At 44.8% G+C, this 16,046-nt stretch overlaps 1 protein-coding gene across 1 annotated transcript; it reads left to right on the top strand.

Moving 5' to 3' along the window:
- The first annotated feature begins 1,149 nt into the window (after positions 1–1,149).
- pdcd7 (programmed cell death 7) lies at positions 1,150–12,106 on the top strand. The gene is made up of 5 exons (XM_052040545.1): positions 1,150–2,796; positions 4,367–4,505; positions 9,426–9,662; positions 10,295–10,379; positions 11,378–12,106. Exons 1-5 carry the CDS (start codon positions 1,183–1,185, stop codon positions 11,505–11,507), a joined length of 2,205 nt encoding a protein of 734 aa, XP_051896505.1. The 5' UTR covers positions 1,150–1,182; the 3' UTR covers positions 11,508–12,106.
- Positions 12,107–16,046: the final 3,940 nt, after the last annotated feature.

Here is a 16,046-nt window from a genome sequence, read left to right as displayed (position 1 = left end):
CTCATTCATGTGCCCATCCAAGCCCCTCTTAAAAGCTAATGAATTTGCCTCCACCACCCTATCAGGCAACGCATTCCAGGAATCCACCACTATCTGAGTAAAAAGCTTACCCCTCATGTCTCTTCTGAACCTACCCCCTCTCTCAATAGCTGCATTAAGGAAGGTAGTCCTCAATTCAAGTCGAGTTTATTGTAATATGCACAAAGACAGTGAGGTACAGGTACAATGAAAAACTTGCTTGCAGCAGCATCACAGGGACATAGATTCAAACACACAGAACATAAATTATACAAGCAAGTGAAGAAAAACACTGTGCAAAACAAGACAGCAAAAAAAACAATTAGAAACAAGTCCGTGGTAGTGCAAGAGGTGGTCCGTAATGTTCGGTTGCTGAGGTAGGATTAGGTTGTGCAGCTTGGTGCAAAAACCTGATGGTTGTAAGAAAGTAGCTGTTCCACTGGACTGGCATTCCATTTGTCTTATATTTCAGATGCTAACTTTAAATATTGTCGGTTATAGAGGAAAAAATCGAAGCCAACCCTAAATGATACCAAAGGTGTACAGGTTAGGAATTTGTGGGCATGCTATGTTGGCGCCGGAAGCATAGCGACACTTGCGGGCTGCCCCCAGAACACTCTACGCAAAAGATGCATTTCACTGTGTGCTTTGATGTACATGTGACTAATAAAGAGATCTTATCTTAGAAAATCCCTATCTATGTAGACTCCCCTACCCTGTGATAAAGACTGTGACCTTTCATCTTATCTATTCCCCTCATAATTTTACATACCTCTATAAGGTCACCCCTCAGCCTCCTATGCTCCAGGGAGAAAGTCACAGCCTATCCAGTCTCTCCTTATAACTCAAGCCTTCCAAAACTTACTAACCATGTTAACAACATTGTCATCCAAATTGTTAATATAGATGACAAACAGAGAAAGCTGTAGGCACGGGTACAATTACAACATTTAAAAGACAATTAGACCGAAAATGGAACGTTCAAAAGTTGAGGGATACTTGTCCTCCTGTGGCCGTAGTTGGTCTGGGCGACTCCAGGCGGCGCTCAAGCCCAAACTCCGAGCACCGCCTCGTTAACCCGCCCTTGCAGTGTGTTGATTGGTCGGTCATTGCTGTCAATTAGATGACGCTGGGCGGCGGGCGTGTCGGCCGTTCCGGGCGGCGATGGAATGGGCACCGCCATTTTACCGTGGGCTACCCGATCGGTGTAACGTCCCGCCGGCCGCGGCTTTCACCCCGCAGTGCCAAGGCCGCGACTCGTTTTATAACCCTGCTGGTCGGAGCGAGGAGAAGGCCGGCGCCGCGTATCCACTTACCCGAGGCCAGCATGGGTTCCCCGGGCCGGAGAGGAACCGGGCCGGGGGCGACTGGAGGCCTGGTGCCCCCTCCTACCAAGGCGGCCGGGACCGAGGGCCCCCCGGAGGCCCGGCGGCGTCTCTGGGCAGAGTGGAGCGGCTAGAGGAGCAGCCCTGGGACCAGGGGCGTCAGGAGCATCGGGACCAGTACCCGGCCCAGGGGGACAAGCCCCTGGAATGCTCTCCCCGCCCATGGGGGCGCGACCACCCCCCTTACCCTCACCAGGACTTCCCTCCTCGCCCGCAGGAGCATCATCAGGACCACCCGCCTCACGCATCTGAACGTCCTCCCAACCCCTGGGATCAGGGTCACCAAGGGCAGCTACCCCGCCCGCAGGACTACCCTCCCCACCTGCGGGCTCCTGAGCAGAAGGAGCCCCCGTCCCATCAGCAGACATATCAATGCAGAGACCAGCCCTGCGTCCCTGGGGCATTTCTACGACAGGACCATCCAGCGTATCCGTATCAAGATTATCCCCAGCAGGGACAGTCGTATCATCTTCCTCCACACCCCTACCAACAGAAACACCTGGATTCTCAGCAACAGTATCCCTTTCGGGCGCATTCGCATCCCGAGCAACACCCACCCTTCCCAGAGAGAATTGGTCCACCTCCTAACATTCAAAATGTGACTTCTCAAGGTGAAAACACTTCGTGCCAGAACCAAACTATACCTCAAAGTGGAGGTCTTAACTTATCCACTGGATATGGACCCCAAAATTCTCAATTAATGAATCAGAGCCATAATAATCAACAGAACTTCCCAAATTTATCAGTGGATGTACCATCTTGGAAAAATGAACATGGCATACAGTACAAAAGTGATGAAATGGCAATGCCTTGGCCCAGTATTACTAATTTCCCACAAGGTTTGAAAGATAGCAGTATGGTGCAGCAACAGAGAAATGAATCAATGACCAAATTCTTGTCACCAGAACTATTCTCTCATGACTTCAAAAACAGTGAATCGACAAATGAGCAAGATGAATTGTGGCTAATGAGGTTTGTGTCAAAATGTAAACTGCAGGCTTCAGAGATTAAAAAATCCAAACCTGTGCCATTAGTTAGTGAAGTGAAAGAATCTGTGCTAAGTGCTTGTAAACTTGTGGCTGAGCTTACTGCTTTATGTCAGCAATTAAGACAAAATGTAGAAAATGAAGAGATTTGGACAGAATCGTACCTAAAAGCAATTGAGATAAAAAATGTTTTACAGGAAAAATTAAAGACTCTGACAGATAGTGAGTACCTCAGTTCTGTGAAAAAGAAACTGGAAGCAATTAAAAAGAAAAGAAAAAATATTCAAAGGAAGAAGCAAGAGTGGTGCTTAGAAAAACAGGAGCAAAAGGCAAGGATGGCAGAAAAGGAAGCAAAAATTGACACATGGAGAATGAAGTGTGTCCGAGAAGTTGAAGAGAAGAAAAGGGTATTTAATCAAATCTTCACTATATTATGTGTATGGCTGTAGCTTAATGATCTCCATATCTTATTAATTGCATTATCTAGGCACTTGCAGAAATACATTGTTTACTAGGTAAGTAAAACATACAGATTTGAGGTAGACCATGTAAGTAGATTACTTCAGTTTGTAAATAGTTTAAATCTCATGTTTGGAAATCCATGTCTTTTGTTTAAGAATATTGATTGGAAATCTATTCAGATATGCCAGAATTTGGCATTATGGTATTGCACAATGGCATTGTTGCTCATACAAGCATCTAAGTGTGTGGAACTGAATACCAGTCACACTTTTGGCTAAGTTGGGTGTCACATTCAAGCCCAATTTCAGATGGTGTCAATGCACTGTGTTTGTGGCAAAGACAACAGATAGTAATTAGAAATGCCTGCCAAGGTTTTTGAGCCACTGTACATTAAGGCCAACTGTTGCATCTGGCAGAGGCTCCATAGAGATCAATTTACTCATAGTTTGCCAGGTCATCTTTAATTAATGGATAAGACATTGGTTGATTAATTTACAATTGCTCCAGCTGTTGAATTTTTTTAGTTTGTTTAGTTATTAAATTGCAACTACAGTCTGGTAGTTACAAAAGACTGGCAACTACAAAAGACTGCCAGTGTTGAAAGAAATGCGTGGTGATCCTTTACCAGTAGAATGACAGGCATGCTTTGTTTGGACAATTCTGAACTGAGATTTATTGATTCTCCAATGGATAATAATGAATGGAGAGTTACCCAAAAGGTTGTTTAATTTTGTGGGCTTTAGTCTGTTTCAAAGCCTAGTTGTTTTTAATCAGTTGAATGTTTAGCTGATGTGATTGTAAGAATTGTTGAAATTATTCTATGCTACTTCACAGAACATTAGAAATAATTAAATCTGTATGTTGGTATAACTGTGGTATTCTGATAATTTAAAGATGATGTTTATCTTGTAAAACTAAGTGTATGATCAAAAGCTATCATTCCTAAGGAGTTTCATAGCCTGTTAAACCATAGCTACAGTTTGGGAATAAAATTAAAATCCAAAGTTTGGTGGGTCATTAATGGCCTTAACTTTGTACTCCAGCTTGAGACTATACTTTCTTAATGCTCTTTTATTTGCTGATACAAACAAGGATGGCTAGCGGGGTATGTGTTATGGATAATTAAGGAATTTCTGGAGCAAATTAGAGCAGGTGAAATGCTTGCCACCACTACTGAGTGTCAATGTTACTGAGTGTCAAAAGTTGTTTTATTCTCAAAACCATAACAGTCCTACTTTGGAGCAAAGAAATGTCACTTTTTCTTTTGAAAGTTATAGTGTATATCTGTAACAAATCTGCAAACCGGTAGAGATGAGGAATTTGCATTGTTTTCTTGGATCAATTAACGGAAAAGATCCTAATTTTTTTTTTCTTGTTTGTGTGTGGGTGGGGGCAGGATTGAAGGGAATGAAGGAATGGCTGTCACTCTTTCAAATCATTTAGTTTTCAAGTCTACTCTGCAGTGCTTTAAATATTAAGAGCCACTGGATTTAATTTTGTGTTTTTGCTTTCTAGGAACGTGAACTAAAAGCTGCAGCAGACAGTGTCTTGTCAGAAGTGCGGAAAAAACAGGCGGATGCAAAAAGATTAGTGGATGTCCTCCGGGCTCTGGAAAAATTACGGAAACTAAGGAAGGAAGCCGCAGCTAGAAAAGGTGTGCAGTGCATTACACCAACAGGGTCAATTGCACAATATTTTACATTAGGTTGGCTGACAAAGGATGGATCGGCTTTGTACAAATCTACTTGAAGAGCATTTCTCATTTACAGCTCAGAAGACCACACTAAGCTCTTTTGTGTTTTCTGTGCTTTCCTTAGAAGCCAAAGCTTCTTCTGTTTTTATCTATTAGTCCTTTAACATGATGTGGTTCAGGCAAAGGCCATAACATGTTGCTACTGTTGTTCATTCTACTAGGTTCCTTTGATTCATTTACAGGAGTGTTTGGGGTGGTCTGTATCTCAGTGGATGAGATATAGAACCCAGTGACAGCCCACCCCCCACCCCCAAATGTGTCCTTTTGCTAGTTGGCCCCACCACTGACAGGCCCAGCTTATTTGGTGTTCACTCTCATCCAGGCTGGAGTGACTGCCTGCCTTCTGATGCTCTTTCCCTGTCTCGAGGCTCAGTCTGCTTGGCTTTCAAGGTTATGGAACTTGGTGTCTTTGCCATAACTCGGATCCCTTCCTGTCTATTTTTCCAATACATTTCTATTCTGATCTATATCACTAAACATTTAACTCCCAGAACCAACCTTGGTTACAAAGTACAATTACCATTATACTTTAACACTTTAGTCACTGTTTGCTGATGCATGCTCTCCCTGTCCATCCGTCTGTTTCCATCAGGAGTCAAATGTAAAACAAAAAGCAGCTGTTTGTCATTTAAGTTCCCTGTAACAAGATTGTTAGTGGGGGGACTTGGTCCTTTGGTTTGCCTGTGTGGAGGAGAAAATTGTGAGTAATAATGTTTAACCTGAGTCCAGTGTTTCCACTGGCTCTCTCTGGGTCCGCACACACACAGGTGTCATTTGTCGGTGGCACCACCTGTGATCCTATCCACGTGGAATGAACCGTGCCTTTTCAAGCAGCTCCCTTACCATCACTTGTTCACCTGGTTCTAGGAGGATTACTTTCTCTCCCTTGGCTCTTTCTCATCAGCAATATGTTGCTGCTGCTTTTCTCAGTCCCTCAACATTTTAAGCTGGTTACAGAGGTCTTTCACATTCCATATAATTTTACTGAATTGGCTTCAGCAGTTTCTTTCTCTACTCTAGTCATTTCTGTCATTTCCTGTTCTGCTGCTCTTTTTGCCCTGAGGTCTGCTCACTCGTTCTTTCTGCTGCTTACTCTCCCCTTTCTGGTGTATCCTAAATCGCTGCTACCTCTGCAGGTGGTTGCATTTGGTTCTCCCTGGGAACTCCTGGCATCCATACACACCATGGTGGCTCCAGTTCCTGATTGGGGCTGCTGTGGCTCGTGGGCCATATTGTCTGCTCTGTGGATCATACATGTTTGCTGACCCTAACTTGTCTATGTAGTCTCTCCCGTCTCGGAGTCTATGATAATGTCTTTCATATGAAGTATATCTATCCTCAAGGACAGTGCCCTCATTGTTTGGGGATACCCAGAGATCCACTGAAAGATGCATTCCCTCTATCTCAAGTACCTAACCTCTCTCTGCCCTCAATGTTTCCCAACACTCCCCCCCCCCCCCCCCCCCCATCCCCTACCCCCCCCATAACATATCAGCTATAACATAACATCTCTTTTACCCTTCTATATCTAGTGTGGCAGACCCTTGCTAAGTGCACTGAGCACTGACATACAAAACAAATTCTTTGTGTTCTCACAGCAGCTACATTTACTACAGCCATCTTGCAACTTCTCTTCCCTCTCCTCCTGTGTATCTCCCTGGCACATGATACTATAGCTGAATAGGTGGATCCCACAGCTGTCCCCAAGTCTAAAACCTCCTGCTGGGCTGAGCTCAACCCTTAAGTATCTTATCTGAAAGTTGCGATATCTCTCCTCATTACTGGCACTCCCGCTAGTCGTTCAGGTACCATACTGTCTCACATAATAAAGCACATAGCTTTAACAAACACATATATGTCTTTAGGGTGCATCTGGTGAATTTCTATCATCTCATCTAATTTGTGCCAAAATTCTGCATTCCCACATGCAACTCTAAGTGAGGGCAGCTCAGACAAAATGCTCTGCTTCTCCTCAGGGGTGAAGGGTTTATGGATGGTGGTAATCAGTGTAAGGTGCTTGCTGGGGTTGTCAGAGTTCTGGGCCTGTTGTCTGAACTCAGCATGTGCCATCCCAACATGCATGAATGGGTATAACATCTACTTCAAATACTTCCACACTAATTCCCATGTTAAAGCAAAAGGGAAGGACAAAAATAGAGCACATACTTAAAACCAGAGAGTATGTACTCTGTGATCTTCCCCTTCTGTGCCGCTGAGATCTTTATGCCTTCATATGAAAGATTAAAAGTTTCCACTTTATAACCCCACCTGGGTCTTACTTCAAAGATATTCTTTGCACATACAAACACACTTACAAACAAGTGAACTGCTATATAGTCTCCCCAATGAGTATACACGCATCCTGAACAGTCAGTAACCACCTTTCACAAGTGGTGGCCCTGTCTCATCAAACTACCCAGTGCTGTCTGATAGCTGGTCCCTTGCACAAATACACCTCGCACTTTTATATCTACCATTTCAGCTCTCCGCCGTGTTCTTTGATACTTTGTTGTCACGTGGTCATTGGCTTAAACAAACTACACTTAAAAGTACTTACCCCCTTAGACTGCTGATGTTGCTGGCCATGTAACAGGTCATGAATATGTCCCAGATGAGCTCCCAAATGTTGTGACTGTGATCTTAGTCGCACGGAGACTGATGCTGGTTAATATCAGAGCTCTTTATTCATCACGACAAGCAGGCATTCTCTTGGAGACCCTCTCAGTAGAGTCTCTCCGAACTCAAAGTACATCATTTTTATACTCTTAAGAACAAAGATAACAGCAGGTGGTTCAATAGCTGTCATGATATTGTTTACTTCGATATTTTAAGTCTGACAAATGGTTCCGTTACATATTTACAGTGGAAGCACACTACCTGAGAAGACACCACTGGAGTGTTCAAACACCCTTGTTGGGACTAATTAGTCCACAAGGATGGTCTAAAAGTTTCTGAGGACAGACAGCTCAGACATCCAAAATTAATGTGGTAGGGGCTGACTCTCTGAGTGCACAAATATCCCAATTATTTGATATACAGAGAAGATATGCCTTTGATGTGCTAAGTGACAAAATAACTTAGCTGGTGTCTGATGCCTGGTTTGATGTAGGTTAATTAACATACTCTACTGTTTTACATTTGGCTGATACATATGAGAACATCTCATGGTTGTGTCAGTTTTCAACCATATCTCCTGAGCAGCCAACCTCTTGCTGTGTACCAGTAGCCTGTGCTCTGTAGACAGCACTGTTTGTTTACAAAGCTGTCACTCTTAATTTCAAACTGATTACTGCTTGCAGTGTACATTAGAACTGAATTTGAATTAATGCCTGCTATATTCACATAATTCCGTAACTCCAGAATCCTGAACAGAGTGCATTAGCTATAACTTGCACCAGGAATTGCATTGTGGAATTTGAAATGAGTACTGAGCAATGATTAAAGCATGCATTAATGCTACAAAATATGAGAAGCTTATTTCTTAGTATATCATAAAGGTTCTTCTGGCTCTCAGCTGGCAGCAGTTACTAATCATTTTCAAGCTGTCTGTTCTTTCGATTGCTTCCTACAGACAGCACCAAAATGTGTATTATTTATAATACAAGCATAAACTGATATGCTTTACTCATGTACTGATTGCTTTCAAGCATTGAAAAGCCTATTTACTTTTCCCTGGAGAGTGCAGTCGGTTTATTTATGCCTATGTTGACAGCTTAGAATTCTATGCTTGTGTACAGGAGTTTTTAATAAGTGTATGTAATTTGTTCATAAGAGCATAAAACATTTAGAAGTGAGAAAAGGAAAGTTACAACATAGAAATTCATCTTGCTAGTTCCTGTTTTGGATTGTTTTGTAATTTGGAAGTCATAATAGGCTGCTGGCCTCATTAATCCTGTCTCTTCCAAACAACTTTGGCAAGCATAGGTTGTAGAGATGATGATAAACCTTCAGTCCTTGATTGACTGGTTATATTGCTAAGATGCAAAAGGCCTTATACTACTTATTCGTTATGTGTAACTTCATAGTGCAAATATTTGAATATATTGCTTTTTTCACTAAATATAGTATTTATAGGTTGAAATGTAATTCAAAATAGACTAATATTTTCCCCACTTGGAATGAAATTCGCTGTTATCATAAATATTTATTTACATTTGGTACTTGGCCTTAACGACCAGCACTTCTGTAAAAATCATCTTCTGGCTTCAAGAAAATGTTTCATTCAAACACTTTTGTTTGACTTACTGTCAATATGGAAGACTACAAAAAGATCAGGAATAGAAAAAATATATTCTGTTTTTGCACACTGAGGAAATAAAATAGTGTGAATTTTAATACTGAAGCTTTAAGCTAATTAAGGGGCAATTAGAATTGTAGAAATGTACAGCACAGAAACGAGCTCTTTTGGCCCACCTCGTCCATGCCAGCTATGATGCCTGTCTGCACCGATCCCATTTGCCTCTATGCCTTTCCCGTCCAAGTACCTGACTAAGTGCCTTTGAAAAATTGTAATTCTGGTGGATTTCACTCTGGTAGAAAACACTTAATAGTGGTTATTTTTGTCACTGAGATTCTTTGTTGATGTGTTGTTTTGTACTCCCAGTTCTAAACAGCAAATTTTATGGAATAAATTTATAAACTTCAGAATATTCTGAGTCTCAGAATTTAATGATACCAGCTTCTAGATGTTATGTAAAAAATTACTAACTGTAGATACAAACTAGTAAACAAAGTTTCCTTCACAGATTTTTATTTGTAAGCACTCAGTTTGTAAGAATATAATTAATTCCGTTTGATGATTCATATGATGTGTTTGTACAGGTGTTCATCCTCCTCCTTCAGCTGATGAAAACTTTGAGCATCATATTGAAAGGCTTAGAAAATTAATTAAAAAACGCAGTGATCTGTATGATGCAGAAGAAAGAGCCTTGAGAGTGATGCTAGAAGGAGAACAAGAAGAAGAAAGGAAAAGAGAAAATGAGAAAAAGTTGAAAAAAGAAAGAGAGAAACTAGAAAAACAGCAACGTGAAGTTGAATCCATGCTTTTTGGAGATCCAGGTACTTGTAATAGCTGGATTTACCACTATATCAAATCAAACAACTGCATTGCTGTAACAATCAAGCAACTGTTCTTATCTTATTAATGACAGTGATTGAAGCCCAATATATTTTCTGGAAGAGATGAGAAAGAGGAGAAATTCAGTTAAAGAATATATAATTAAATACCCCGGTGTTTCAGATCAACCACCTTTGGTTAGCACTGGCTACCATTGTACTCTAACCAGTTCTAACCAAAGGTTGCTGACCTGAAACATCAACTCTGTTGTTCTCTTCGTAGATGCTGTTTGACTTACTGGGGCCCTGCAGCATTTTCTGCTTTTATTTCAGAATTACAGCATCTGCAGTGTTTTTATGTGGATGGATTTTAATCATAATATTTGTTGTCCCTCATTGTTTTTTAAAAATAACTCATTGGAGGAACTCCATGGAGTGGGTGCAACAAAGTGAAGTTTCCTTATTGTAAACCTATGCTGCAGAATCGAGAACAGTCCCAAATATAATTAAGCCTGTTAATATACCTCTTCCTATCCCAGACATTAATGTCACTGCTTAACCTTTGAAAGTAACATTGTCATCCACAATACAAGAAAACACTGGGTGATTTTTGTACGTTTTACTTTTTGTAATAGAATTGCCTGCAGACCACCCACTACAGCCGTTTCGCCAATATTATCTGCAAGCTGAACATTCTTCTCATGTTCTTGTGCAAATCAGGTAAGGATTAATTCATTTTACCATGTTCCAAATATTGGTATCCTTATGTGTAATTGGTACTCCTAAAAGAATGAGGAAAAAGTGATTATTTAAACTGATGGAATATTTTACACAATTTGGAGAATTTATTGATTTAGCACTTTCAAGATGGTACTTTATGTTTAAACACCATAGTAGTATGTATTCAGCAAGGAATTATTCTTCATCTTTGAGTGAGGACTGTATCAGTACTTTGGAATTAAGTAATGAGAAGTTTCCCTATAATTTTGCATTTTTACAAAAGTTAATTGAATAGCACCAAGACATCAAGTTGTTTGTAAAAGGAAATTTTTAGCCATCAGATGCTTGGAAGGAGACAAGGCATTCACCTGAAATAAAAACAGAAAATGCTAGAAGCGGGTTAGGCAGCATTGGAGCCGATGAACTGATGTAGGGTCTATAACTTGAAACGTTAACTCTAGTTCTCTTTCAACAAATGTTATTACATCGAATTTTACATATCTTCAATTTTTTTGATTTTTTAAAAAATTTACCTAACAATGCCTTGCATTCTATTAACCTTCTTGGGATATTTTTCCTTATCAATTCATTTAACAGTTGTTAAGAAAAGCTAGTTTGTTGGATGAGGCACTGTAATAATATTTGCCAGCTTCCATGTTATTCTCCAAAGGATCTGTTGTTAGACACCCATTTCTTTATGTGGAGAGTTACACTGCCACTTTTCTGCCTTCATATGAAATGAGCTGGTGATATCTAACAAGAGTAAACGTAGTTGATTTTACTTTTGTTAGGTAGATATTAATTTTTCTTTAATTTCTACTTTGGATTAAACAGAATCCTTTAGCACCCCCCACCCCTTCAAAAACTTACGGTGCAGTTATACAGGTGCTGTTTGAAATCTGTTTTGAGATTGTTGGAACAGGCAGAATGAAGTACACATTATGGTGCATTTCTAAAGAAGTACATGGTGATAATGCAATTTGTTTTCTTCCTACAAGGCAAGAATGGGATCGATACCTTGTCCCAGGAGATCATCCTGATGGGAGTAGTATTCCGCAAGGTTGGGTCTTTCCATGCCCACCTTCATCAGACGTATGGGGAACTGCACTCAAACAGAATGAGAGTTGATGTTGTTCTCTTCAGCCTGAGCTATTTTGTTAAAGATTAGTATCTGTTTTATAATAAATAGATGTGCATTTACCTCATTTAGAGTCTGTGACTGTTTGATACTATATGAAATTCATAAAACTGATGGCTTTGCAAGCAAAGGTGGTACAAAACAAGTCTCCCGAGGTGCTTTATGATGCTGTAGGTCTCTAAGTGATCAGCAGTTATGAAGCCGTGTCACTAAAGCAGCTGTGCCAAGTAAGAAATGCGGTAAAACTCAGATAATCTGTTATCTGATCATTCAGAAGTGCTGATGGTGTGGCATCTGGCTGACCAGGTAACATTTACCACACTCTAACTGGCCAGGGGCCTGGTTCCTGTGCTCCCTACCACTTACTGGGGCCCTGTATCCCATGCACACTTTAAACTTACCTGGTTCACTGGGAAGTTTACAGTATTACTGTATTACATCTGAACAAGTGAATTAAAAATGTGTTGAGCTATTAATATTAACAATATATAATGGTCCAGAAAATTTGCTAATCCAGCACCACCAATGTCCTGAGCATGCTGGATTATTGGAGTTTTACTGTGTATGAAACTTATAACTAGTTGAATAAACTACTGATTGATCTTTTAGGGCATTGCACAGAGGTTGAGATCAGAGATGGTCTTCTGCTGAAATGTGTTTGAAAGTCATGAGATGGAAAATTAAAATATTGTAGCGGTTGCTACCGCGGAATAAAACAAGACTCTACTCGGAGGATTGCCAAACAGAACTGGTTTATTTTCCCGCCTTGCGCGGGGCCCTTTAAGGGAGAATGTTCCCGCCCAAAACAACCGGTAATGACGTAAGTCCTACGTCATCAGGACTTTCCCGCGCGCGGGTTCTCCCCGTCGCTCGGAAAGACGAGGCCCGCCGCCATCTTGGGCCTCGTCACTCCAACGCTGCGTGACCCGACTGCCGAGCCAGTTCGCCCGACTAGACGGTGAGTCGCCACACAACCCCCCCCCCAGAACCGGCGATACAGTCCCCAAGGTCCGTGGGCTGTGCCAGCTGCCGCTTAGGGGGGCGGCCTCTGCATCGCATCGCAGCGTGGCAACCTCGACAGGCTGTTGCAGATCCAAATGGGCCGGTTTGAGACGGTCCGCTGTGAAAACCTGTTCCCTGCCTCCAATGTCCAAAATAAAAGTGGATCCGTTATTGCGTATGACCTGGAACGGTCCCTCATATGGTCGTTGCAATGGCACCTGAGGTGTGCCCCTGCGAACGAAAACAAACTTACAGTCCCGTAGTTCCTTGGGCTGGCAGGATGGGGCTTGACCGTGCCGTGAGGTGGGAATCGGGGCCAAGTCGCCAAGCTTCTCGCGCAGTCTTTGTAGGACTGCTGGGGGTTGTTCCCCTTGGTCCTGAAGGGCAGGTATGAAATCCCCGGGGACAACTAGTGGCGCCCCATATACAAGCTCAGCTGATGAAGTGCGGAGGTCTTCTTTGGGGGCAGTGCGTATGCCGAGCAGGACCCAAGGCAGCTTGTCAACCCAGTTAGGACCCTTCAGGCGGGCCATCAAGGCCGATTTCAGATGGCGGTGAAAACGTTCCACCAACCCGTTTGATTGAGGATGGTAGGCCGTGGTGGTGTGCAGCTGCGTCCCTAGCAGGTTCGCTAATGCAGCCCAGAGACTGGAAGTGAATTGGGTGCCTCTGTCTGAAGTGATGTGGGCCGGAACGCCAAAACGTGAGACCCAAGTTGTGAGCAGCGCCCGGGCGCAGGAATCAGTGGTGATGTCAGTCAGGGGGGTTGCCTCAGGCCACCTCGTGAACTGGTCCACGATGGTAAGGAGGTACCGGGCTCCTCTTGAAACCGGCAGAGGGCTCACGAGGTCGACGTGTATGTGGTCGAACCTCCTACGGGTAGGCTCGAACTGCTGTGGTGGGACCTTGGTGTGTCGCTGGATTTTTGACGTCTGGCAGTGCGGACAAGTCCTGGCCCACTCACTGACCTGTTTGCGCAGGCCATGCCAGACAAAATTGCTGGCGACCAGTCGGACAGTAGATCTGATGGACGGGTGCGCCAACCCATGTACCGAGTCAAAAACGCATCTCTGCCAGGCTGCAAGGACTATAGGGCGGGGCTGACCAGTTGCAACGTCGCAAAGTAGGGTCCGCTGACCTGGACCAACCAAGAAATCTCGGAGCTGCAGACCCGAGACTGCGGTTCTGTAGCTGGGCAGTTCGTCGTCGGCTTGCTGTGCGTCAGCTAGGGCCGTGTAGTCGACACCCAAGGATAGGTTGTGGATGGTTGGTCTGGAAAGTGCATCAGCAACGACATTATCCTTTCCGGAGACATGTTGGATGTCAGTTGTGAACTCGGAAATGTAGGATAAATGTCTCTGCTGACGAGCTGACCAGGGATCGGAGACTTTGGAGAAGGCAAAGGACAGAGGCTTATGATCGGTGAAAGCGGTGAAAGGCCTGCCTTCTAGAAAGTATCGGAAATGTCGGACCGCCAGATACAGCGCTAGAAGTTCCCGATCAAAAGCGCTGTACTTCAGTTCGGGCGGTCTAAGGTGCTTGCTGAAAAATGCCAAGGGTTGCCAGCGGCCTTCGAGTAGCTGTTCCAGTACCCCACCCACCGCAGTGTTGGACGCGTCTACCGTGAGGGCAGTCGGGACGTCAGTCCTGGGGTGTACCAGCATCGTGGCGTCTGCCAGGGCATCTTTGGCCTTAACGAAAGCAGCCGCAGCCTCGTCAGTCCAGGTGATGTCCTTGCCCTTACCAGCCAGCAGCGAGAACAGAGGGCGCATGATACGGGCTGCTGCAGGGATGAAACGATGGTAAAAGTTGACCATCCCAAGGAATTCCTGTAGGCCTTTGACTGTGTCAGGGCGGGCAAAATGGCAAATAGCATCCACCTTGGCGGGTAGGGGTGTTGCCCCGTCGCTGGTGATTTTGTGGCCGAGGAAATCGATAGAGTCAAGTCCGAATTGGCACTTGGACGGGTTGATCGTGAGGCCGAAATCGCGGAGGCGGGAATACAGCTGGCGGAGGTGGGAAAGGTGTTCTTGGCGGTTACGGCTGGCGATCAGTATGTCGTCCAAGTAAATAAACACCAAGTCCAGGTCTCGGCCTACCACGTCCATCAGCCGCTGGAAGGTCTGCGCGGCGTTCTTAAGGCCGAACGGCATCTGAAGGAATTCGAACAGGCCGAATGGGGTGATAATCGCAGTTTTGGGGACGTCATCCGGATGGACCGGGATTTGGTGGTATCCCCTAACGAGGTCCACTTTGGAAAAGATGCGGGCCCTGTGTAAGTTCGCTGCGAAGTCCTGGATGTGAGGGATGGGATAGCGGTCCGGGGTGGTGGCGTCATTCAGCCTGCGGTAGTCGCTGCAGGGCCTCCACCCTCCGGTGGCTTTGGGGACCATGTGCAGGGGGGAGGCCCAGGGGCTGTCTGACCTGCGAACAATCCCCAGCTCCTCCATGTGACGGAACTCTTCCTTTGCCAGGCGGAGCTTGTCTGGAGGTAATCGTCGTGCTCGGGCATGAAGGGGTGGCCCTGTGGTAATGATGTGGTGTCGTACCCCGTGTGTGGGCCTAGAATTTGTAAACGAAGGTGCCAAAATCGATGGGAATTCGGCTAGGAGCTTGGCAAAATCGTCGCCAGAAAGGGAAATGGAGTCCAGGCACGGGGCTGGTGGGCTGATTTCTCCCAGGGGATAGGTCCGGAGAGTGCCAGAGTGGACTAACAGCTTCCTTCGCAGGTCGACTAACAGGTTGTGGGCCCGAAGGAAATCGGCTCCTAGGAGTGGTCGGGCAACGGTGGCAAGAGTAAAGGTCCAGGTAAAACAGCTGCCGCCAAAGTGTAATTGAAGCTTACAGGTGCCGAAAGACCGTATCGTTGTACCGTTGGCGGCATTGAGTAGAGGACCTGGTGGCTTGTCACAAGTGTGGCGCCCTGTCGGGGGCAAAATACTGACCTCCGCTCCAGTATCAACGAGGAAACGCCGTCCAGATTTCTTGTCCTGAATGAATAGGAGGCTCTGTCGGCGGCCAGCCGCCGTAGACATCAGCGGCGGCTGGCCCTGGCGTTCCCCTGAAACTTGCAGGGTGGGCAGCATCAATGGGCCTCCGCACCCCACCTCTGATGGTAGAAGCACAGCTGGTCACCCGTGTCGTCGTCTGCGTTCCTGGGGCGTGGTTGCTCGATTGCTGGGGCCAGGTGAGGCGGGCGTTGGGCTCGCGGCCTGGTGATTTGACTGACGGACAAGCCGCTCTCGCGCTTGGCCCTCCACAGGACATCTGCCTGGGCAGCCACCTCACGGGGGTTGCTGAAGTCGGCGTCAGCTAACAACAACTGGATGTCATCGGGGAGCTGTTCGAGGAAGGCCTGTTCGAACATCAGGCATAGCTTGTGTCCCTCGACCAATGCCAGCATCTCATTCATTAGGGCGGATGGGGATCTGTCCCCCAGGCCGTCCAGATGAAGCAGGCGTGCAGTGCGCTCACGACGGGAGAGGCCGAAAGTCTGAATCAAAAGGTCTTTGAAAGCCGGGTACTTA

The sequence above is a fragment of the Pristis pectinata genome, chromosome 28 (genome assembly GCF_009764475.1).
Source record: "Pristis pectinata isolate sPriPec2 chromosome 28, sPriPec2.1.pri, whole genome shotgun sequence".
In the NCBI taxonomy this organism is placed as follows: Eukaryota; Metazoa; Chordata; class Chondrichthyes; order Rhinopristiformes; family Pristidae; genus Pristis; species Pristis pectinata.
The sequence above is the reverse complement of the archived record's forward strand: the minus strand, read 5'-3'. Positions and strand labels throughout refer to the sequence as shown.